This window comes from Camelina sativa, chromosome 11 (genome assembly GCF_000633955.1).
Source record: "Camelina sativa cultivar DH55 chromosome 11, Cs, whole genome shotgun sequence".
NCBI classification, from domain to species: Eukaryota; Viridiplantae; Streptophyta; class Magnoliopsida; order Brassicales; family Brassicaceae; genus Camelina; species Camelina sativa.
The window spans coordinates 23,301,451-23,326,311 of NC_025695.1; the positions used below are offsets into that span (position 1 = coordinate 23,301,451).

A 24,861-nucleotide genomic window follows, 5' to 3' on the forward strand; every position below is an offset into this window, starting at 1 on the left:
TTGCTTGTATAGATTCTTTACTTTGTGAGAACAAGTCTAGAAATATATGAGCTTGATTGTTTTTGCCATGAGAGTGGATTAACATGTTCTTAGATATTAATGTCTAGAGATTAGCTCATGTTGATTGAGTTTTGTTGATCAAGTTAGATAACCACAATCTAAGTTCAGCCCATGAATCCATCCCTAAGACCTTCCTTGTCTATTGATTTCCTAGTCTAAATCCTGTTGTTTGATCGTTGTTTGATTTACTTTTGTCTTGCTCTGTTTTGTTTGCATTGCTCTGTTTTACGTTTTTTTCCAGCTCGACCCTGCATTCGATCTACACTCGATCGAGTGCTTGCTCGAGTTCATTCCCAGAATTCTTGTTTATGATTTGTGTCTAACCTGTCTCGTTTCTTATTTCATTCTAGTTGCATTTCTGTTGCATTCATTTAGTTTCTTGTTCATTACTTTCCTTGCATTAGCTCATTACCTGCATTACTATAGTTTGATCTCTGTTCTAGTTTCATTATTGCCATAATCATTCTGTTCCATTACATTTAGTATCTTGTCCATTCAGCTTTTACATTCTGCATTTTACATTCTGCAATAGGTTGTTAGTGACAAACACCCTCTATAATTGGCTTAACTTAGACAAGTATTGCACACCTTGATTGCTTGCATTCACTCATTTAGGATTGATACCTCTTATACTACAATTGCATAAGGGGAATTGAAACACCCTGCCTTCACCATTGTTCATCATCATCATCACATCATTCATTCACATTCCATTTCACACACACACAAGGAAGGAACACGTTTCAGGGAGAGCTCAAGGTGATAGACATGGCACTCTATGGTGAATTAAACAAGAGATGGGAATACAATTTGTGGAAGTAGAGTACCAACAGACTTTGCCATGATCCTCATTGCTCAAATGACCTACTACAGAAGCTGGGTCAGCAAGCTGTACAAGAAGGGCTCAACTGGAGTTCTATGCATTGGAGGTATTATCACTCTAATCCTTGTAGCTGTCAATGTACCACTTCAATCTAAGAAGACGAAGCAAATGTTGATTGATGTGCCATACCTCACCACTGCCCTAATCCTAGCCAAAGAGAAACATCAAGGGAGACACTTCTTCAACTTTGATAACCCAACAGTGGGAAAGGCTCAATTTTTTCAGCCCAATGAAGAAGCAACAACAATAAGAGATGGGATTAACATTGATTTTTGGCCAGCAGTTGAGCTACTGTTTGATGGAACAGCTCCATTTGCAGAAAACCAAGCTGAAGATGTGGAAATGGCAGAAGGAGAGGAGCAGTTCTACTTTGAAGAATATGAGCCCCAGCCAAGAGATAGTACATGAGTGAGAGAGACAGCCAAGAGGGTGAACCTTCTCCAAAAGTGGAACAAGTGGCATGGCAAGACCATCAATGCTTTAAAGAATAAGGTGAAGAAGATGTCTAAGTCCATGAAGAGCATGAAGAAAGAGATTGTTGAGTTGAAGAGGGAAAACTCATCCCAGCAAATTCTGAGCATTTGAGGAGGAGTAGCTTCACTAGAACCATGCATATGGCTGTAAACACATTGGAAACGTCAAGAGCTTCATCATATGAGCCTATGCAAAGGAGAAGAGGCTCAATTCGCATAGAACATCAGTTTTCGAGGCACTAGACCAGTGTACTCGAACCAACACTCGACCGAGCACCCCCAATGCACTCGGCCGAACAACTGCCTAGACCTCCATATGGATTCCCAGCTCAACCAGGTTATCCAAGCTACCCCTATGGCTAAGCTTACCCTCCCTACCAGCCATGTGCTACCCCTATGGTCAAGCTTACCCCCCAGGTTATTAGCATGTTTCATATAGGATTGTTTAATATATTGCATTAGGGATCTATGATGAGTTTAGCCTTGTTAACTTGTTTAAATTTACTAAACTAGGATCAATGCCTAAGTTAATAGTCCTTTGATTCTAGTTGAGTGGCTAGAAGTATAAGATTGAACCAAGTCTAGAATTCATATGTTGCATTCTGTTTTAAATTGAAGCATGTTGTGATTTGATGTCATTTCCTACTTATAAGAACCTAATATTGACTTTTAATTATCAGTTTGTACATTACTTTAAACTCATTGATACTATATACATATTTGGATCATCTTTCCCCTTGTTTACCACTCTTGTTGATCCAAGTAGCTCGTTTCATCATAAAATCAGTTTTCCGTACCCATAACCAACCTTTCTTTCAAGCCATATTTATTCTTGAGTGTGTGAGACCTATTTTGGGATTGAGCTTGGTAGAAAGTGTTAGGTTTGAGCTGAGAGGAATAAAGCCTTGTGTAGTTCTAGTTTTCATTTTTCAAACTGGATAGGACTAGGTAGTTTAATTTCTAGGTTTGGGACTTGGTTTGTTTTAAAAATAAAAGAAAAGAGGGAAAAGAGAAAGAAAAGGTTAAAGTCTTTAGGAGAGAAGAGTTTTAAATAAATTTAAGCTCTAAGTGTAAGAATGGAGTGGTATAAAAGTTTTAAATAAGGTTCTGGTCAAAGAAAAGAAAGAAAGAAAAGAAGAGTCTAGTAAAAAAATTTAATGACTTGGGAAACAATTAAGATAGAGAACTTTAGTTTTTAAGAATGAAACCTCCATTCCACTAGAGAAATCAAGTAAGAAACCTCTCTTAAGACTTAAAAACAAAAGAGAAAAAGGATAAAAGAGAAGAGATGAAGTTAAAGGGTAGAACTAGGAGCATTTGGGATTAGAATGTTAGGATCAAACACTCTGGGTACCTTTGGGTAGACAAGGTTTTGTTCTTGTATGTGTCTAAGTGTTTTTACCTTTAGCCTTCTTCTAAAGCTCAATCCACTTTTTGTGAGAGAGACCTTGTTATAGATAAGCCCCACTCTAAAGAGAGACCATCTTTGTCTCTAAATCTTTATTACCAAGCCAAATGAGTTTAAACATTGCATAATCGGATTCATGTTCTTGCTTAATGAATGTTAAAGGAAATGATTGACCTGAATGCATGTAGATGTCTAAGGCTTGAATCAGTTAAGGTTGTGAAATGCTTGTCTAAAATCTTTAAGTATATCTCATTCACCTTGCATCATAGTATTAGTAACTTGGACATTGATTCTAGCTAATCTATAAACAAGTATTAGGTTCTGTGATCCCACTTTCAAACCTCTTTTCCTACTTATGTCTTGTTTATTTGCTTGAGGGCAAGCAAAGACTAAGTTTGGGGGAGTTTATATGCATATATTTTACCATGTTTCACCATAGTTTATTTACATCTTTTGCATGGTTTACTAGCTAGTTTTGTCATTATTTTGTAGTTTAGGCTCTGTTTGTGCATTAGAGTAGGTTTTGCATTGCATTTGCATTGTTTTATGCATAAACATGTGATTTAGACCCCAAGAAGCATGGAAATGAGCTGAAGAGGCATAGAGTGCAACCAGTGAAGCAGACAAAGGCTAGAACAGAAGAAAACCAAGGTTCAGAGGCCACTCAACCACCACACTCGACCACCACACTCGACCGTGTGATGAGATGGACTCGACCAGATACTCGACCGTGTGATGAGATGGACTCGACCAGTGGAGAAGCAGAAGAAGAAGACACTCGACCGTGCACTCGATCGAGCACATGGTAGAGCACTCCCAGCCGCCTAAGTGTTTTCTATGTTAACTAATTTAGGGCTTCCTTCTCATCCTTTATATACCCCTTGTACTCTATGGCCGCCCAAAAAAGTCAGAATAGTCAGAGAATAATATTTAGTGCCACCTCAAACCTAGTTTTTACTCCTTTTGGGTTTTATTTATTTTTTCTGCATTATCTTCTACTTTGTTCTTGCTTTTTCCAAAAAATTTTTGGTTTGTAATCCTCATAACTTTCTGTGTGTTGAGAATCTGGGTTTGATACTTTATATTAAATTAAAGATCTCTTTCTTATCTTTCAAGTCATGTTAGTTTCATTAATTGCTGGGTTTGAGTTCATCATCATCATATTTTGTTCATCTGAGTAGTGAGCTAGGGTTCTAGAGATGGGGCTGGTTTAGGGTTATGGTTATTGAGACTGATCAAGCTTGTTTGTGCATAGATCTCTTCCTGATTAGGTTTCCTCTAAGCTGTTCTTAGACTGAGAGGTTAAGAACATATCTTAAGCTTCTTTGCATCATACCAGTGTTTAGGTTGTTAGATAAATCTAATACTGGAGATTACTGTTCCTAGCCTAAGTTATTAGTTGTCTAGGGTGGTTTTTAACAAATAATGAACTTGAATCTTAATGCCTGTTTATCTATGTCTTAGCTAGTGAGAACTAGGTCTAGGAGTATTTAAACCTGATTGTTATTGCCATGAGAGTGGATTAGCAAGTTTATGAGGTCTTTGTCTAGAGATAGCTCATGTTGATTGAGGTTTGTTGATCAGTTTAGATAGCCATAGCTTGAGACCAGCCCATGAATCTATCTCTAGGAGCCTACTTTGTTTATTGATTGTCTGTTGTTGCATCTTGTCTAGTTTCATTGCTTTCTGATCTGTTTTAACATGTCAAAATTGCTTCTGTTCTTCGTATTAAATCACTCGACCTAGCCACTCGACCACACACACGGTCGAGTGCTTGATCGAGCACCATATGGGTTGCTAAGTTTACTTTCTGTTTCGTTCATGTTTCACTAAGTTTACATTCTGCTTATGTTTTGAATCTTAGTAGTTTTGTTTCATTGCATTTGTTTAGTTATTGCCATTGTTTAGATTAGTTTCAACATTGTTTATCTTTGTTTTGCTTGCATTTAGTTTCTGTTCTAAGTAGTTCACATTCTGCATTTCATAATTGTCATTAGGTTGTTAGTTCAAAAACATAATCATATTTGGCTTAACTTGGATCACTGTTCACATCTTAAGTGCTTACATAATCACTATTTATGGATTGACATCTCTTATACTACAACATCATAAGAGAATTGAAACCTCTTATATACCATCTGATAGTAACCGCTTATGTTTGTCTGTTTGTTATCATACATTCATTGCATAAGGACCATACAATAAACCATGTTTTAATTACTATTTTAAAATTTTATAAACTTGATGAATTCCAACAATATAAGTTTGTATTATAAATGTTATAATAAATAAATATGTTTACAAATGTAATATCTCAAACAAAAATTTTACCCCATGCAACAGAACGGGTTATTACCTAGTCATATATTAATTACGACTCTTAAATTTGATGAAATATTGTTGAAATTTCTAAGATATTTACTAATGGTAAATGAAGTTATACTCATAATTAATAGATAATATATATAAATTTAACTAATATATTATTACATATGAGTTGAGTATTTTAAGTTTTTCTTCCAAACTTAGCACACATTTTCTTATTTTCCAAACTTAGCACACATTTTCTAATTTAATATAAAATACTAAAAATAATTATTTAAAATATTTCATAAAAATATCCATTTTATCGATGGTTCTTAAGTTTTTACCGACCAAGTGATCTAATCGGAGACGATGAAGCAGCTTCACCAGAATGAGAGATCGGATTACGGTGACAATGGGAAGGCTCGAGCTTCAAGAGTAATGGATTGATTTGAAAACCATAGAGAAAGAAGAGAGTGTAGAAAAATGGGGAAAGAAGTTAGGATGAGGGATTACGGTGACGACGATACACATGATAGGGTTTTCTGCTGGGATTTGGAAATCAACATTTCACTATGCTGGTGAGTTTGACTATGAATGCAATCTTGGTGATAAACACCGGTGATGCCAATTTGAAGCTGTTGTTGCAGGTTTTAGATATCAAAATGATTGGGTAATTGATCAATGTGAAAGAGCTTTTATACTTAAATCTGCAATGGATTTGATTCAGGATTGGTTTTGCAAATCTGAGATTGCAAAGGGGAAAGAAGAAGCTTGGATAGATGACCAACTGTTCATTACATGGAAGGACAACGTTAGTAATTTCGGAGATGCTTCTTAAACTTGTAATAAGGTACATAATTAAAGCTTAATTATTCATTGTGTCAAGCTTCAGGTTTAAATATATTTAACTCTTAAATCTTTTGTAATTTTTAGCTTCAACGCTACTTATGAAGTCTTGCTCACAACCAACACTGCTTTTCAGAAGCCCATCCCTCTAGCAGTGAGTTCCTCCTACAATAATACTCCATATAAAAATTTCATCTTCTGCTTCAAGTTGGTTTTTTCGTCTGTTTCCTTCAACAATAATCTCATGTCATAGTTATCAAACATCTCATGGTATTAACTTTTTCGTTGCAGATCTGGAAAAAATTGCAGAAAATGGTGGATTTTTTGTTTGATATTTGGCATGGGGATGGTCTGTGTGACTAGGTTACACCAAGAGGTGATTCTTAGTATTTCTGGTACAAAATTTAGTTGCAAGCTCTAATGATCAAAATTTCAATATCTTTTACAAGAGACTCTGGTTTTTTATGAACATAGGTGTTTTTGAGAATCTCTTCCATGTCAATTCACCAAAAACAAAGCAAGGATCGATCATGCTTTTGTTTAATTATCTTATTATGTAAGAGATTTTGACTATGCCATTTGGTTGTTCACCACCATGTGATATTTTGTATTAAAGGTTTGGATACTTTGCTAGGTATGTTTTCACCGGTAATCATATAAGAAGAATCTGAATCAAACATTCATGAAGGATTCCCAAATATTTAGGAAGGACTGAATTATGTTTAAGAAGAATCTTTTACAATTCAGGATGACTTTCATTATAAAAAAAAAAAGTGAGCTATATATCCTTTACAAGTACATGAACAACACTAAGCGTTAGCTCAAACACAATAAACCATCATCAACAATATCTAACCACCATCATAAACAGACCATATCCGCTTACAAGAGATTGTAAAAACATTACAAGAGATTGTAAAAACATTATTTCTAGGTCTTATTTTATCGGAACTATCTCTTTTGCCTATCGAATTTGTAGCTTATATATCAAGTTATATTTAGAGTTAAACTCCGCCAAAAAAATTTCTAGGTCAGTTCTGCTAGAACCCTCCCAGCTGGAATACTCTTTCACAAGAGATGTATTTTTTTTTCCCATCTCTCTTTCATTCATCCCGACTCTCTTTTCTCTTCTCTCTCGTTTGGAAAGGCGACGGAAGAGACGATTCGTTCGAGAATCTGAAATTCAACTGATTCACATCGAGTCCGTTGAATTTTCAGTCTAAATCTGGAGGGTTGATGGTCACCGGAGGCGATGGCTTTATTAATCGGCGTAACCCAAAGATTGACGCTTCGGTTATGTCGACAAACGACGGCGGAGGTTTCAGATTGAGCGGTGAACAGACGTTTAGGCTCAACTGGGCTCAGGCTGGTGCTGGAGAGAGACGCCAGAGTGAAGGTGCTGACCGAGATGAATGGTCAATACTGCTCGACCAGGCCTATGCGTATTGGTCCGGCTGTCAATAAGAATCCTCTTCCGATGCAACCAGGCATGTTTTTATATATAGGAATTGTGTGCATTGAGTATGTGGGACTGGTGATTTGAAGATTGCTTGTTTTTAACCTTCTTTGTTGAGCATTGTAATTGAGTGTCTTTTTGGTTGATGTATTTCTTTCTGATTAGTCAATTTTATTCTCTCAGTTGGTGCTGAAGGATTAAGAGAATTTATCTGTTTGTTGCTGATATATTCTTAGGTTTTGATGCGAATGATTTTTGCAACATTTTTTTATTTGTAGCTATGTATCAAAACACTCAAGGAGGAAATCTTGGAGATAGCGATCCAAATAAAACACCATTTTGAGTTTTCTTCTCCCTTTCTACCTTCTCTCTCCTTCTCTGTTCTCTTCTCTTCTCTCTTCACTTTGCTCAAATGGCCGGCCTTAGATGGAGAGAGTGGTGGAACACGATGGCCTTCCCCACCCGACGCATCTGGAATCGTATCAGTGGTAAGTTCCGATCCCTTCACTGTCCCTTTCACCAGCCCCTTAAAACGTTTTCTCTGTTTCATCGCTTTGAGGGAAACCAACAAAAAAATATATATATAGTTAGTTTAGGTTTTTATCAATTTCTTTTGTGATTCTTGATCATATAATAGTAATTAGTTCAGATTCTATCAGTTTATCTTGTGATTTAGTTAGTTTAGATTTGATCATCGTCTTTGTTTGTTTACTCGTTTGTTTGATCATCGACTCTGTTTGTTTACTCGTTTGTTTATTATATCTCTTCTTCTCTAACACCAATGGCTCCAATCGTACCACTTCACCGTACCAATGCATATTATTATAGGATCCAAAAAGACTCTTGAGCTTTCAATATATATTTAAGGTCTTTGAGGGTTTTGTTTCTTTATCCGTGATGGCAACTCATGTTCTGCAACAATCCCAACAGATAGAGACTAAGATGGTGGAGATGTCTGCGTTAAACCACTTGATGGCAACTCATGATCTGCAACAAGCCCAACATATAGAGGTTCTTTATGACCAGGTTAGTACTTATAAACTTCTCTCAAGCTCTCTTATTAAACCACTGTACTCGTAGTGCCTCTCTTCAAGAAATGGTGTGATGACTACTTTTACATTAAGGTCTGCAATTGTTTAACGCCATTCCAATTGTCTTTGTGAGATCTTAGCACTTTGTGAAACTAAAGACCTTAGGTTTAGAGTTATGTATCAATCAATGTATGTTTAGGTATGTTTAGGTACGTACCCTCTTTACCTATGGCGTCTGAAAACTCCCCTTTTGCTAATTCTGAAATGTGTGTTAAAAATGGCTCATTTTTGGTAACTGCAGCTTAACCGCAATGTCGTTGTTAGCAATCAAGTCACCGCATCCCGCAGTTGCAAGAATCAAGGTGAGTTTAGTTCCTACTCTATTAGAAACACATTTAGCAAATTAGTACTATTGTCTCTGTGTGTAACTTTCGAATCATCAAAAAGATTATCTTGTATCTACGTAGTTGCCACTAAGACATATAACAGTATGTTTTATTTTGATTTGTAGCTATTCGAGCTGTTCTATCTGGTGAATTGATCTAACCATTTCCAAGCTCCTGGATTCTTCTCTTTGATCTCCAACCTGTAGGAATCAACTTCTTCCTTCTTACTTGTAAAATATGTTTAATATTCCAAAGTTTGTAAAACATGTTTAAGATTCCAAAATTTTATGTAATATAAAAATTTTAATAATTGTTTTGTCATTTTAGATTATTAAAGTTTGATAATTACTAACCATAAATTAAAAAATTACTATTTAAAAGATTGAGCAACCTTCTTTGGGTTCTTTAGTAAATGAATGATTTTGCAAAAATACTCCTAGAATTGCTTTACTTAAATTAATATTAATTATATGATTAATCAATTTAAAAGTAATTTAGGAGAGGTACTCCACCAATGATGCTCTAATAACGCTGTTTCATTTATGTTGTTATTTAAGTACAAAAAAACTTCTTATATTTATTTAATAATAAATAATAATCATAACGCAACGTAACATACATGAATTCATTAAATAAATATATTTCTAGAATTTTTTATAAGTGCACTTACAAAGTTTACCTAAGACATCTTTCAATAAGCTCAAGAAATACGTTGACTTATCGATATAGTCTCTCATGTTCGAGGGTCTCTATACTATACTATATTGTATACCACTATAACCTCTTTAAAGAAAGAAATGTCGTAATTGTGTTAGCTCCTGCAAAGTCCTAACAGCCATATTGGCCATATACAAGCATATTTTTTATTCTACAAAATGAAAATTGCCAAATTTCTTTTTCCTTTAAACAAAAAGGAGATTATTCTCAAGTTTCCTCGTTCTTCTTACTAAAATGAAAGCTATTTACAAATATATTAAAAAAAGTTTATAAATATATTTTTTTCTATATTTTAATGAACCAAAAAAGAGTAATAGCGTAATAAAAACAATAAATAATCTATCGGCGTCGATCTCCCCAAAGCGTCGCTTCATAAAACAACCCACCGATCTTCACCATACCCGGCCGGCGTCGGTCTCTCTGACGTCGGTCGGTTGATTGCTTCTCTTAATCTCTTGTATATTTTCCTTTCTACACAGATTACGTTAATGATATTGGGGTTTAGAGAATCCCAGTGTCATCTTCTTTCTCGTTTCGTTAGCCCCGATCCTTCCACGGATCTCGATTTTATCATCCTTTTGGTATAGGTTGTGTATCATTAACACACATACATCATCAATCTTGGAGAGAATGATAGATCCGAGACCAACTTCTGCTTTTCGGTTTAATGGATTCTGGGAACAGAGGGTTCGTAATCTAACGATGAGTTTGATATCATCGTTCCATTTTCTCTTTCTCCTTACGAGGATTTGGAAAAATATTGAGAGTCAACATGAAACCGAAGTTATTTTTGATTTGGATTGGGTTTGGTTTAAGTCCGGTTTATATTGAGTTTTGGTTAAATAAAACCTCGTACAAATCTTCAACCCTCGTCAAAAACCACAAATACGATTTGGCCGCCATTAATGAAACTGAAGAGTTTACGTTCTAGGTTAAGTCCGGTTTATCGGTTCAGTATGATTGGATATTTTGGTGGTTAAGTCCGGTTTAAATTCAGTGATAAATAAACCCCAAACATTTGCAAATCTTTTATAAACCCAATTTTTTTGCTTTTCTCCCTTTCCAGAAGATTTTCTCGGGAAAATTCGAATCAGGAGAAAGTGCAGTAATGGAGGAATCTTTGAAAGCATTGCGAATTAGGTTGAAAGCGAGAAAGATTCTTGTGAGTTCAAGCCACAATGAACTAGCGATTGTTGTGGATCACCTCTTTCTGCGTAAAGAATCCGAACGATATCAAACAGCGCGAGCTCTGTACGATCACTGCGTCGCTAATTTCCCAGATTGCTTAGCCTTAAAGCTTCTTCAGGTCTATCAGGCTTCTTCCGATGGCGTCACCAGATTCCGATCGATCTATCAACTCTCCGAAACCCTCACCGATTTGAGAAACCGCGACTTCAAACTCTCTCTCGACTCTCTCTACGAAATCAGAAGGGCTTTGATTCCGTGCTTGACGATGCAAGAAACCAAAGAATCTGATATCAAGATCCTCAGAAGAATCGTGTCTTGTGTAGCTTACAATGTCGTGGAGTTGCATAAAGGCGAATGGGACGAGCTCGGCGATTGTATCTTAACACTGGCGAGTAGCGAACCTGTTAACGCTTTTCACGTTTTTGTTGATTTGCCAACAGTATACAAGGGTTTCATCAACAAGTTTAAGCACAAAATCTTGGAGGAAGCTAGTAAGGTCTTTCTTGATCCTTATAGGGTCGAACATTGGAGCTTGGCTTTACAAACTCTTGTTAAAATGTGGATTCAGCTGGTGAATACAGGGATGAGGGTCGAGTTGATTGATGTGTTAATGGAGATTCAGGTTTTCCCTTTTGTGAGTTCAGTAAAGAAGCTAATTGAGATGGAAAAGGAACTGTTTTTGGTAAAAGGGCTTGAAGATTTCGAGAGGTTCTTCTCACGAGACATGAGTCTGTATCATTACACTACGGATCAGTGCCGTTTTGTGTCGACTTTAATGAGCAAGATCGAAGGATTTGGGACTCATTTGACCAAGGAGGTTGTGATGAGGATCAAAATGCTGGTTACAGGACAGGACAACCGAGCCATGAAACCACATGATGATCTTAAGAATCGTAGAGAAGAGTTTGACCATGGCTGGAATGATCATTTGAAGAATTTGTCTTCGCTGGAAGTCTTGAGAATCTTTGCGTCAACTGAACTTGAAGATAGGTCCAGAGAGATAGCTATCAGACGGCTCAAGGTCTTACTATCTGATCACACTTCAGAGAAGGTGGAAATAGATGTTGCAGAGATAAGAGAACTCCTACCATTGCTCATCTCTTGCTTAAAGGAAGGAGTTTCCGACAGTATGTTCAAAGTCCTAGCTGAGGTGATGAACGATGTTACGTATGAGATGATGATCTGCCAAGATGATGAATGCTATGAGCTACGCGATTATATTGCATCGAGTACAACGGAGTTTCAGAGAGCGGTTTATATCTTCCAATGCTTATCAGTGGAACTTGTTGATGAAGATTTTTTGTACCCTGTGATGGATAAACTTTTCCCTGAGATAATCAAAGGGCTAGAGCCACCAGGAGAGTTGTTGGTAGATAACAGGTTCTGGGTCTCAGCGTTTACCGGTGGCTTCTGTGCAGCAGCTCACTTGATAGAGGGCCCAGGTAACGGTGGCGTCGTTAGCAAGATTGCGCATAAGATGATAGATTCTGTAAGAGAGCTTGTTGAAAGAGAAATGGAAGTTGGGCTTGTGAGGAGAGCTTTCAGAGATGTTGAAACCATTGTGGAGAAACAGTTGGTATGGTACAGTACAAGCGAATACAAATTCCTTAAGGCTCTACTTTGGAGACTGTATACAATCGAAGGGATGAAATGGGAAAGTAAGATTGTATTGTGGAGAATCAACGTGGTAGTCGAGAGAGATGTGAAAGAAGAGAAGAAAGAGCTACCAAAGGAGGATGAGTTTGATTGGGCGAACTTTACAGTTGAAAAGGTTGAATAGAACACTAGTTTTTTTTTTTGTTGGGTGTATAGTCTGAAATTGTGCAGAGTCTTAGTTTTTTGGTGTTTAGTTTGCTTGGAGAACAAATTTGTAAAGAAAGAGATAGATAGAGTGCCGGAATATGTATTTAGTTCTTGAAACACTTCAATGAAAACTTCCCATTTTTCCCTTCACTAAATACTTTTTGTCTTGAGAGTTCACCTGATGGTATAACTTGTAAATATCAGAACAAGTTCTACACTCGGCCTCTGTCTTAAGTCCAGTGGCTGTTCCTTTCACTGAAATTTCTTCCTCCAATGTAATAGATAACAAGCTCAGCTTTGGCCTCTGTCTCCACTCCCACAAAAGTAAACACAACATCTGAAACACCTATCTATAGCTCCTCATTGTATTGTATTAATGAAATCTCATTGTCAATGCTTCCACCTGTTTACTGTCTTGGAACCTACGGAGGATGAGGAATCCATGGATGACTCAGATAAAGAGTTCCTCCATGATGGCAATATAACAGAGAATTTTGTTTAGTGTCTTGGAACCGCATCATCACAGAGAATATTGAGAGAGCCTCAGCCTCCAGTGAAACCGACAAAGAAGATACACGTACACAGAGGAAGAGCGTTTGTTTTGTGTTGGTTTAAGTTTTTAACTCATCCCAATGTCCCACATCGGTTACAACGTAAAAGTGGAAGACAAGAGAAGTAATATAAATACCATAGCCACGCGACTGAACAAATCATACCTTTCTCGGCCTTTTGGCTAAGATCAAGTGTAGTATCTGTTCTTATCAGTTTAGTATCTGATATATGGATCATCGGCCCATACGATATTAACTCTATTTTTTTAGGGTGAAAGCCCATTATGATAGCTTGCTATCTGGGCTTTCACGAGTCGCCCATGCCTTGCACTACTGCACGGGCCTGGCTCATCCCACCAATTTCCCAGTCCAACTTATAATAATTAAAATTAGTCACTAATAAGTAAGATCTTTCCTCGCTCAATGGCAATGAAATAAAATAGGTAACTTGGTGATCGGTTTAGTCTGGTTTATATTCAGTTTCATAATTAGAAAACTCTGTTTGTACACTTCCATTTACCAGAGAACAAGATTCTAAGACTACGGTCGACGGAGACGAAATGTCAGAATCTTTGAATCTTAGGTTGAAAGCGAGGGAGATTCTTGTGAGTCCAAGCCACAAAGACGTAGCGATTGTTGTGAATCAACTCTTTCTGCGTAAGGAATCCAAACAATATCAAACAGCGCGAGCTCTGTACGATTTCTGTGTCGCTAATTTCCCAGATTGCTTAGCCCTCAAGCTTCTTAAGGTCTTTCAATCTTCTCCCAATGGCGTCACCAGATTCCGATCAATCTATCAACTCTCCTTGATTCTCACTGATTTGAGAAACCGCGAGTTTAAACTCTCTCTCGACTCTCTTTATGAAATCAAAAGGGTTTTGATTCCGTGTTTGACAAGGCAAGAAACCAAAGAATCTGACATCAAGATCCTTAGAAGAATCGTGTCTTGTGTAGCTTACAATGTCATGGACTTGCATAAAGACGAATGGGACGAGCTCGGTGATTGTATCTTCTTGCTTGCAAATAAAGAACCTGTCAAGGCGTTTCACGTCTCCCTCGATTTGCCACCAGTCTACGAGGAGTTCATCAAGAAGTTTCTGAAGATTATGTTAGATAAAGCTAAGGAGGTTTTGGTTGATCCTGAGGAAAGTGTAGTTGAAAATTGGAGCTTGGCTTTACAGACTCTTGTTAAATTGGGGATTCAGTTTTTCAGTACAGGTATGAAACGGGACGTGATTAAGAATATAATGAGATCTCAGCTTGTGAATGTTCTGCAATCAGCAAAAATGATAGTGGAGATTGGACAGGAAAAGTTTTTGGTACGAGGGCTTGAAGATTTCGAAAGGTTCCTCTCAAGAGACATGAGTCTGTATGAGTACACTAAAGATCAATGCCACTTTGTGTCGACGTTCGTGACAGAGATAGGAAATGCCAGAGAAGTAGGAACACAGACCAAGGAGATCGTGAGCAAGATCAAAAAGTTGTTGACAAAACAAGCTCAGAGAATTCAAGATCATGGAGCAGAATTTGACCGTGATTGGTATGATCATTTGAAAGATTTATCTTTACTAGAAGTCTTAGAGATCTTTGCGTCAAGTGAACTTAAAGATAGGTCCAGAGAGATAGCAATCAGAAGGGTCAATGTCTTACTCTCTGATCACACTTCAAAGAAAATGCAAATAGACTTTTTAGTGATGAGACAACTCCAGCCGTTGCTTATCTCTTGCCTTCGGCAACAAGGAATCACAGACAGTATGTTTAAAGTCTTAGGTGAGGTGGTGAGTCACGTTGCGTATGAGTTGTTCAAACACCAAGATGTCACATGGTACGCTTTACGCAATTATATAGCATCGAGTAAAACAGAGTTTCAGAGAGCGGTTTATATCTTCCAGTGTTTAACAATGCCGCTTGAAGATGAGGAGTTTGTGGTTCCTGTGATTGAAGTTCTTCTCCCAGAGATAACCACAAGGCTAAACCCACCAACAGAGTTATTTGTAGATAACAGTTGTTGGGTTTTGGCGTTTACGGGTGCCTTCTTTGCAGCAATTCACTTGATAGAGGTCTCAAGTCACGTTAAATCCGTTAAGGAGATTGCACATAAGATGATAGATTCAGTGAGAGAGCTTGTAGAAACAAAAATGGAAGTTGGGCTTGTGAGGAGAGCTTTCAGAGATGTGGAAAGTATTGTGAAGAAACAATTGCGATGGTATGGTACAAGCGAGTACTTATTGGTTAAGGGTCTGCTTTGGAGACTGTATACAATCAAAGGCATGAAATGGGAAAGTAAGATTGTGTTGTGGAGAATCAACGTGATTGTTGAGAGAGGAGTGGATGAAATGGTCAAAGAGCTGCCAGATAATGAGTTTGATTGGTTGAACCTTACTGATGAGGAGCTTGAATAGTGTTTTTGGTGAACAGTTTGAAATTGTGCAAAAATCTAGTTTTTGGTGTATACAACAAAAATGTAGTTCCATAACGGCTTCCCATTTTTCTCTTCAATTTTATCTTGAGAGTTCACTTCATTTCTCAAACAAGTTCCCATGCTAGCCCCATATTCTATATAATACGAACAAAGAAACATAGCAATGGGAAAAGCAGAGTACTAATCTAAGGCTTCGTGACAAACGAATACAAATTATACCATATATATACTCTGAAAAAATGATACTGAACTCAAATGTGATCAGAATCAATTGAATTGGATATGACATTACCTCGTGGTCTCAGTCATCATAGACGATGATACTGACAAAGTATTGGAGGTAAACTTGGTCCGCAAGATAATATTTCACACAAAACACCGTTGTTTCTAGTTTTCCGCTCTGGCCTCCTTATTGGGTGCAGCTTGAGCGTGGCCTAATCCCCGGTGAGTGTGGCTACTCAATGGCAAAGCTGCGAACTTTTCATCAAATGTGCGGTTAAATGGTTTAAATAAATTCTAAATTTTCTTTTACAATGCAACAACTTATGACCAAAATTATTAAGTTAGTATGGTGTTTGTATTCGTTTGTTCGGGCTTTGTTTCCGAAAGGCTATCAACCCTTACAGGCTTTATCTCCGAAAGGGTCTTAACCTTTGCCCAATTCCAACAAAATATCTCTGCAGAAAGAAAGAAAAATTGTATTAACCAACGGAAAAAAAACAAAAAGTAGTGTCTTTAGCATATAGAAAACTCAACAAGGGTAAAACAAAATAATTGGTTCAAAGAAAAGAAAACTGTAAAACCCATAAAAGAAATCTCTCATATCAAGAGAGTTAAGAATCAATGTCCAAACAGTTGATTAGTCAAAGAGCGCAATCTTTTAAATATATAAACCGTAACTAGAGTAGTGTCAGTGTTTAAATTCTTATGTTGCAAGTTTCACTTTCACATGTTAGCTGGTGGTGGAGGCGGCGGGATAAACCAAAACCCATTAGCCACTGGAGGTGGTGGTGGAGGCGGGATTGGCCAAAGACCATTAGCCATTTGAGGTGGTGGAAGTCCGTTTGCTCCAACAGTGAATTGAGGCTTGTTGGGCGGCTTAAAACACACCTGCAAAGTAAACATCTTGGAGTCTTGATCCCAGTGAGAGAAAACCTTGAAAGATATGGTTTCATATGGCTCAGCTGCAAACAAAAGGTATTGATATCTCTTGTCGTAAGGTTGAACTTTCTGCTCATAAGATGACATGAAACGATGTCTTGGCTTTATGTTGTCGTCTATCTCAGGATATTCAATCTGGAACAGAATACATCTTTGCTTCAGCTCAGGATCGTACTGCTTTGTAACACGATACCCTGGTTTACCGATTTTAACTGTTTTGCGAACTGAGACTTTGCTCTTATGTGGTAGCGGTTGCGGCTTAGCTGGAGCATCCTTAGCCTCCCAGGCAGCTCTCTTTGCCAAGCTTATCTGATGCCTCTTGCCTTGAGTATGTGCCAAGTAGTTTCCTTCGTTGTTATGCAACGTTGCACATAGTATACACTCGTAGGTTCCAAGGTGGTTTTTAAGGAAATAAGGATCATTCGCAAGGTATATGGTTTCAAGAGCAAGACGACGGAGACGCTCACGGCGATCTATAGCCTCGTTCTGGCGGGAGGCTGCACCTCCGCTACCAGGCTTTGAACCCCATGCTCTATCCATAGCTAGGGTTACGAAAAACGGTAAATTGAGCCCTAGAAAAAGAGAAGAACGATAAGCTCTGGGGTAAGAGTTTTCGAAAGCTTTCAATGTTATTGATCTTAATTATTAAAAATTGGATCTCGTGAGGATACACATATATTTATATAAAAATATTCTAAGATATCTATAAATTGTATATTTTTCTTGTTGTATAAAATTTTACTTTTTTTTTGTATTCTTTCCTTTACAAAAATTTCAATCTTGTTACTTCCTCCATGCAAAGGTACGGTTGATTATTTGCAAGTTTATTTTTTATTTATTCGAAAGAAACCATTTGATAGTCTTTGTTACTGATTTTGGAATCTTATGTATGATTGAGATAGTTACAACAAACTTAAACTAGACATGCCTCATCTACTCAAGGTTTCAGGCTTTCAGCGGTTTGCTACTCGAGAAGAATTGAGCGGTGCGGCTGGGAAAGAGATTATGGAGGCTATCAAGGAAAGGAATGAAGTGTGGTTTAGATCGTGGCTGTTTCTTACGGATTGTAGATTGAATAGTAAGAAAGGTGTGATGAGCTATGAATGCGATGAAGTCAAGTTAGGGTTTTAGCCAGGCCCTCAGGTTCAAGCAACTACTACGTTTGGAGACCATCCTAATTGCATCATCAATATAATGCTTGGTTTACTAAAAGCTATTTTCCCTGTTTTCGATCTATCACGTAGTTATTTAATAAATTGTGGTTTTATATCATCAATCAATATGGGAATTAAATACTCCAACCACTACTACAAGATGTTTTATTTTTGGGTTTCACAAAGAATGTCATTCTAGATTTTTTTGTTGTTTTATAAAGAATGTCATTTTACATTTTCAATGCATTTTTTATATTTCTTTTGTTATTTTTCCTTGTTTCACTAAAACTGTCACTTTCAATTCCAATATGTTTTTAACACTAAATTTTCTAATTTACCTCTTAACTAAAAACTCAATTTCATTGAATTTAAGCCATTAGTCACTTATTAAATAGGTTTTAGTTTTTCTTAATTTGTGTGAATTGTGTCAAAATGACACTTTTTATGGAACAGAAGGAGTACTAAATTTTCTAATTTTATCCTTAGTCTAAAGCTAATTAAATTATTAACCACTTATTTAATAGGAGCATATATGTATAATTCAGTATTTTATTAATATGTGTGAAATATGTCAAAATAACACTCTTTGTGAAACAGAATATTTACTTGTTCAAGTAGTAATGTTTCAAGTTATATTTTATATCTAATTTCATTATAGAATTTAATTAGATTATCAAATATAATGATTCAAGCTTTTTTTTTTTTCAAGTCTGTAATCTATATCTCGGCCGTTGATATTATTTTATTTTCAGGCGATAGTTATGAAAAATTACTACCATGTTTTTTTTAAATTTAATGTTAAATTATATTCAAAAGAAAAATAAAAGTTTTAAAAGAATGTACAATAGGGTAAATTTAAAAGTTACTACCATGTTAGTGGACATGCTTTGCAAGGCAAGGGTGTACACTAGGGGTAGTTTGATGGTAACCTCAAAACCGTTCAAAGACCAAAAGTTCTACAGTGTTCTTGAAGATTGAAAGCCAGAGGTTGAAATGTTCTCTTAGCCACATTTGGAAGCTGCATATGGTCTGCTAATAAAAGCCTAATAGATGGAGTAGGTATCCTCAAATCATGATGCTATATACAAGTCTCGCTTGTATAATGCTTGTTTGTATGATGACTTATTTATGTAAACTACAGTAAAATAAAAAACTTCACTACTGAGATTTGTCTTTGAACTTTATGTATGGAAGCAAATCCAAAAGAAACTGCACACATTTGATTTAACAATATGATCAGCGCGGTGCGATGGAGGGAATGACGCCACTGACGAGCTGGTTAGCTGTGAAGTCATAGAAGTTAGTATAACTGCCTCTTGTGGAAGCAGCAGCAAAGCCTGACATTCCTGAAGCAGAGGATTGAACTGAAGGGCTTGAAAATGGCTTATCTTCTTTTGGAAGCATCCCGTAGAGGTTCTCCAGCTCCCTCACGATTTCCAGCATCGTCGGACGCGCTTCTGGGTTGTCCTGACAACATCTGATGGCAAGTTCCATGAATCTCTTCACACATTCCTCCGAGTACTGCCCCATGCTGCCGTCTATCACTGACATCATCATCCCAGCTTCGCACGCTTCATTCACCTCCCGGACGATGTTTCTTCCGTGTGAGATGGGACGCATTCCCGTTAGGATTTCCAAAAAGACAATGCCGAGGCTGTATACGTCACTCTTCTCCGTTAGCCTGTGGCTCAAGTAATATTCTGGATCCACATATCCCTGTATGTATTAGGTTTCAAGAATTAGTCTCCTTCCTTAAGAGATTAAAAAACAGAGGATTTTGGTGGAACAAAAACATACAGGGGTGCCTTTGACAATGGTAGTTACGTGATCCCTTTGCACTCCACCACCATCTAGTGCTATGAGCTTTGAGATCCCAAAGTCTGCAACTTTAGGGTTGAGCTTGCTGTCTAAAAGAATGTTGCTTGGTTTAATGTCTCGGTGAATGATTGGTGGGTCAGCTTCTGTGTGTAGATACAGAATCCCCCTCGCAGACCCGAGTGCTATTCCCAGTCTCAGCCCAAAACTCAGTGGCTGTCTGAACCTCGCTGCAGTTTGACACATTCATCTATCAAAGACCATCCCACTACTCTTTTATATATACAAGAGAAGGATGGAACTTACCAGAGAGTGCGTCTTGAAGAGAACCGTTGGGCATGTACTCATATACCAACATCTGAAAATTAGACATAACAAATCAACACAGACTATCTTGCAAAATTTGTAAATGTTAAGAAGAGACTCACCTGTTCTTTTTTCTGATCGCAGTAGCCAAGCAAAGAAACAAGGTTTCGGTGATGTAGACGGGAGAGCAACTCGATCTCTGTGAAGAACTCTTGTTGACCTTGCAGAGAACCTTGCTCTGCACGTTTGACCGCTACAACTAGTCCACCTGGTAAATGGCCTTTGTAGACCTTCCCATAGCCTCCTCTGCCAATCTGAGAAAGATCACTGAAACTGCTTGTTGCTGAATCAAGTTCCGCGAAATTGTAACCCTTCACACTCTCCATGTTCATTGGAGATTTGGGAACTAGGTCAAGGAGAAAAGCATTAGCCATTCGTTTAGGAAAAAAGCTCAAAACAGAGAGACTGACTCAGGTTTCACTTACTGTGATGTTCTCGTTCCATGTCAACTTCCTTAGTTTTTCTCTTCTGTTTGCTTCTTCTAATAAAGAAGATCAAAGCTAGAGAGGACAATACAAGGAAGAAAGCAATTGCTCCTAAAACGATTCCAATTTTGCCGCCTTTGCTCGTTCCCGATTGTTTCGGGAATTTGATAGTAACTACAACATGCAAAAGTAAAATAAATACATACGCTTTAGATTTCACAATGACGAGTATAAGATATGTGTATTAGTATTACCGTCTTTGTATGCACCAGTGTCGATATTAATAATCTCGTAGGGGCCGAGAGAATCATCAGTATCCAAAGTAAAAGTTGCAAAGAAGTCTACAATACGTTGAACCTCAGTAGTGTTGAATTTACTGTTTAATTCACTGTACTCAGGATAAATCTTCATGCTCATGGCTAGCCTTGGACCCGATTGCCATGAGAATGAGTCAATAGATATCTGATAAGGATTTATCCCGAGATTGTTTGGGGAGGCCACATCGAGCATGTAGGAGACTCTGTAAGGTCTAAAGTCAGAGAAACTTGGACTCCTAAGCCGAAGTGCAATGCCAAGTGGTGCAGCGCAGAAACACGCAACTGGAGCACCAATCACGTAATCGTAGTTTTCACTTAAGGGACACGACTGGCGTTTGCAGTCTGAGTCTCCATTAGTTGTGTTCTCCTCCGAAGAAGACGTCCCAGGAGATTCCACTTCTACCGTTGAGATGCCGCATAGATCAGCTAGCTTTCCTCCATTTACATTTGTACAAACTGGGTTTCCGTAAAGCCTGCTCATCAAAAACAGAGTACTCTCATTTCTCTATTCACATCTTTAAACATTTGTTTAGGTTATTGTTTTTACTAAAACATAATCTTTACTTGACTGTGACATTCGAAGGAGGGTTTAAAAGAACGCTTGACACATTTGAAAACTTGTTGTTCCTCAAGTCCCTGCAAGTTGTTCCAATCAAAATCAATAAACTTAGTCTTGTTTGAAAAACATTGTCCTCCTCTGTTTTGTAAACATGACGTGTCTTACAAGGTAAGTTTCTCCGTTGTGTTAAAGCTCCTATCCTCCCATATCACAGGAATCTCCCCGCTCAAGTTGTTGTCCTGCACTTGCCTGAAAATTTTAAAAATCAAAACTCTTGTCTTTGTTTTTGTTCTCTTCCTTCAAACTAAGAAATGAGAAGAGCAAAAGAGGGTCTTATTACAGTCTTTGTAACCGAGGAAGGCCTGAAAAGTTTGTAGGGATGGATCCGTTGAGCATATTGTTGTATAGGTTACTGCATACAATAAACAAGTTCAGTTCAAGTTTGTCAACAACACTGTATCATTCCATTTCTTGGCTTGGTCACTTACATAGTTGTAATGTTTGCAGAGAACTTGTTCTTGGGAATTTCTCCTGTGAGTTTGTTGGAGGAAATATCTCTGAAGCATCAATAGTAAAAAAAAAAAGCCTCAGAGACTATTTTAATATGGATTGCTAATGGTTTCTTCTTGTTGAAGTAACTCACAAGTAATAGAGAAACGGAGATTGGCTCAAATCAGGAATTGGTCCTTTTAATTTGCAGTTTCTGAGACTCCTGTGTTATGTTGTGGCCAACAAAATCAGTACGCAACAAGGGAAAGAAAAAAAAGTATTTTACTAAGTTCTGTTTCTTACAGTTTGACAAGATGTGGTATCGATCCGTAAGAAGATGGTATCTCAGTGTCATCAAAGTTGTTACCATCCAATTGTCTGTAAATGAAGAAGCAAATTTAGTTTGAATGTGGAGAAAATTTAGTTATCTTCAATAAGAAGTTAAATGTGCTTACAGAATTCTTAAGCTTGGCATCTGAGAGAGCTCCGGTGGAAGATTTCCGGTTAGATTGTTATTGTCCATTAAGCTGAGCCACACAACAAAGCCCTGATGATCAGATTTTTATAAGATATAAACAAATTTAAATGTAACCAAGAAACTTACAAGTGCAAAACATCGGTTAAGGAAGAGTACTCGGGCGGAATCTGACCCGTGATTGAGTTGTTGTTCATGTGACTGTCAAAGAAAGCAAAAGGGATGTCAGAAGGATTTGAAGAAAGAACAGAGAAGATAAGTAGGAGAGATGGAGATCTCTCACAAATGCTTCAGTTTTTTCAGATTTGCCAAGGAGGTTGGAAGTTCTCCACTAATTTCATTGTAGTCTATCTGAAGAATTAAGAGATTGGAAAGAGAACCGAGTTCTTGAGGCAAAGGTCCTGTCAATTGATTCCCACTTAGTAGCCTGCAAAAAGATTAGAAGATAAAGCTGTTCAAATGATGCGTACATGAAGGAGAAATGTTAGATGAAACAATGAACAAGACTACTTACAAGAAGATGAGATGAGTCAAGTTTCCTAGTTCTGGTGGAACCTGACCGGTGAGATCGTTCCACATAAAGTTCCTGTGATGAGGAAATAAATAAAGGAGACGTTGTAATAGATAGTTTTATTGCAAAACCAGAGCTCAGACGAAAACACAGGACTTACAATATGGTAAGATTTGATAGCAAGCCGAGTTCAGGTGCCAGTTGTCCGGTGAGGTTCATGTTTAGCAACCGCCTGCATCATTTGAACAGACCATTTATATGACATCCCTAAGGTTTTGTTTTGGATTTTAAAACAATAGAAGAAAGTTTACAAGTCCAAACGTACAACTCTTTAACATGAAGAAAGCCATCAGAAGGATCAGAGATGCAGAGGACACCGGTCCAATTAGAAGCGCATGGATCCGTCTTTGTCCAGTCTTGAAGATGATTCATAGGGTCCTTCAGTTTACGGTGAACATACTGCAGAGCACTAACTGCAACAACAACAATATCAAAAACCCTCATTAGCATCACTTATCAGTTATCACTGTCACACATAGACGCTGCTCAGAGAAATATAGAGAACCGTACCATCAGTCGGATGAGTGATCTGTTGGGCATCCAGCAAAGACAAGAAACAAGAAGACAACACTAGAATGAATCCAACTACACCCATCATCTCTTTCATCTTCTGTTCTAATATGTTCCAGTAACAGATCAAAATTTGTTTTGCCTAGTGATGACCTTGAAAATGCTGAGAAAAAGTCATAAGCTTAGAGAATGAGAATACAACATAAAGAATGAGCACTATATATGGAAGTTCAAGCAACAACAAGTTAAAACAAAAAAAAACTAAATGGAACTATCACTAACGCCTAGTTGCCATATTTAAATGTGATAAATGAGCGGTGGACGCGGTTAAAAGACAATTAACGGCTTTTTCAAGTCTCCTCCTCCCTTTGGATTGGAGGAATAGAATCAGAATATAGCTGACTTCTTCTGTGTTCATGCAAGTTACTACTGCTTACTTCTTCTCTTTTTATGAAAAATTCAAACCTTATAAAACAGAGACAACCCAACGGACATAACCTCAACCAATTCCACCTTTAACCATTAACATTAGTTTAATTTTTATAAGTTATAACCAAGTTGCCTTTCTTATCTGGGGAGTAAATGTCAAACACACATCTTTATATATAGGGACACACTTTCTTCTCTTCACTTGAAAGACAAGAGTTTTACTAATTTGGGGTCATTTGAATAGAACTGAACCAATTTTGACTTGTTCAGAAAAAAATCAGGACAAACTCGGAACTATGTTGATTTATTCAGAAAAATTGGTATGTATTGACAAGTTTTGTATGATATAATTATTTTGTGGAACTGAAAGTTGCATATCCATTTGGATAATTATGAAGATTGAGATTAATCAAGGGAAGCAAGAGAATCTCCAATAAGAACACACCAAACAGATATTGGACTTGACAAAAGGTGTTTTTATAAGCTTGTTGAGTGATGTATTAGTGATTAACAATCTAATATTTTAAAAAGGATTCATTGACTCTGTCCTAATGCCATTTGTTTGCTGCAAGTGGATGGATCTTGCCCTGACAAGGTTATCATTTCTTAAATCACCAAGTCATATGTTTATAAAGCATTACTGTAGTATAAGCAAGTGGATTAAACAAGAACCAGTAGTAGTAGTTGTTTGTACCGGGGAATTACACAGTTTAAACAAATAAGATTTAGTGGGAAAGAGCGAGCAAGTTCTTTATTAATCGGGGAAAACGTGAGATCGTCACTTAAACAAGTCGAATTAGAGCTTGTTAGTTCACAGACGAACTAGTAAGTTTAAAATGACGAACTGAAAACAAGACGAATTATACGAAAGATAATAACAGTTTTCGATGCAAAGTGTTGCTCTGTGGGTATTGTCCGCGGGTCAGGATGATGATCCCAATAAATGCCCTCTCCTTTTATAGGAGACTGTTGACCTAGGAAAGTTTAGGGTTTCCTTCACGAATTCCCGAGATTGCCCTTCTGCGGGAATTAATGACTTGCTTCCAATCTCGCTGGGCC

General features: G+C 37.4%; 4 protein-coding genes, 1 long non-coding RNA gene and 1 pseudogene across 6 annotated transcripts; 4 read left to right on the top strand and 2 right to left on the bottom strand.

Moving 5' to 3' along the window:
* Positions 5,438-6,641, top strand: LOC104724103. 2 transcript variants are annotated; one of them, XR_002034067.1, is made up of 5 exons: positions 5,438-5,709; positions 5,859-5,981; positions 6,065-6,131; positions 6,269-6,353; positions 6,452-6,641. It is a non-coding gene; the product is annotated as an uncharacterized LOC104724103 (long non-coding RNA). The 2 variants fall into 2 exon arrangements; XR_757522.2 differs by having other exon boundaries at positions 6,269-6,641.
* Positions 6,921-9,093, top strand: LOC104724104. The gene is made up of 5 exons (XM_010442550.2): positions 6,921-7,464; positions 7,712-7,921; positions 8,364-8,459; positions 8,766-8,826; positions 8,976-9,093. Exons 1-5 carry the CDS (start codon positions 7,390-7,392, stop codon positions 9,008-9,010), a joined length of 477 nt encoding a protein of 158 aa, XP_010440852.1. The 5' UTR covers positions 6,921-7,389; the 3' UTR covers positions 9,011-9,093.
* On the top strand, positions 9,752-12,684 carry LOC104724105. Its single transcript, XM_010442551.2, has one exon. It carries the CDS (start codon positions 10,676-10,678, stop codon positions 12,533-12,535), a length of 1,860 nt encoding a protein of 619 aa, XP_010440853.1. The 5' UTR covers positions 9,752-10,675; the 3' UTR covers positions 12,536-12,684.
* On the top strand, positions 13,649-15,511 carry LOC104724106. The gene has a single exon (XM_010442552.2). It carries the CDS (start codon positions 13,670-13,672, stop codon positions 15,509-15,511), a length of 1,842 nt encoding a protein of 613 aa, XP_010440854.1. The 5' UTR covers positions 13,649-13,669.
* LOC104728243 lies at positions 16,477-17,232 on the bottom strand (annotated as a pseudogene).
* LOC104724107 (probable LRR receptor-like serine/threonine-protein kinase At5g37450) lies at positions 18,909-23,541 on the bottom strand. The gene is made up of 19 exons (XM_019232375.1): positions 23,374-23,541; positions 23,129-23,276; positions 22,964-23,035; positions 22,807-22,878; positions 22,576-22,719; positions 22,422-22,493; positions 22,273-22,344; positions 22,121-22,195; positions 21,972-22,040; positions 21,817-21,885; positions 21,669-21,740; positions 21,494-21,577; positions 21,334-21,405; positions 20,707-21,242; positions 20,453-20,626; positions 20,090-20,373; positions 19,968-20,019; positions 19,644-19,891; positions 18,909-19,562 (listed from the first exon to the last, which is right to left on the bottom strand). Exons 1-19 carry the CDS (start codon positions 23,468-23,470, stop codon positions 19,083-19,085), a joined length of 2,892 nt encoding a protein of 963 aa, XP_019087920.1. The 5' UTR covers positions 23,471-23,541; the 3' UTR covers positions 18,909-19,082.

What these genes read in the sequence shown, in the direction of transcription:
- LOC104724104 (XM_010442550.2), top strand. Translation starts at nt 7,390, where the DNA reads ATGGTCAATACTGCTCGACCAGGCCTATGCGTATTGGTCCGGCTGTCA. An exon ending in CATCTGGAATCGTATCAGTG is followed by an intron (nt 7,922 to 8,363) that starts GTAAGTTCCGAT and finishes CAATCCCAACAG; the next exon opens with ATAGAGACTAAGATGGTGGA. An exon ending in TAGAGGTTCTTTATGACCAG is followed by an intron (nt 8,460 to 8,765) that starts GTTAGTACTTAT and finishes TGGTAACTGCAG; the next exon opens with CTTAACCGCAATGTCGTTGT.
- LOC104724105 (XM_010442551.2), top strand. Translation starts at nt 10,676, where the DNA reads ATGGAGGAATCTTTGAAAGCATTGCGAATTAGGTTGAAAGCGAGAAAG.
- LOC104724106 (XM_010442552.2), top strand. Translation starts at nt 13,670, where the DNA reads ATGTCAGAATCTTTGAATCTTAGGTTGAAAGCGAGGGAGATTCTTGTG.
- LOC104724107 (XM_019232375.1), bottom strand. Translation starts at nt 23,470, where the DNA reads ATGAAAGAGATGATGGGTGTAGTTGGATTCATTCTAGTGTTGTCTTCT. An exon ending in CTGAAAAAACTGAAGCATTT is followed by an intron (nt 22,494 to 22,575) that starts GTGAGAGATCTC and finishes TTTCTTTGACAG; the next exon opens with TCACATGAACAACAACTCAA. An exon ending in CCATTGTCAAAGGCACCCCT is followed by an intron (nt 19,563 to 19,643) that starts GTATGTTTTTGT and finishes TAATACATACAG; the next exon opens with GGATATGTGGATCCAGAATA.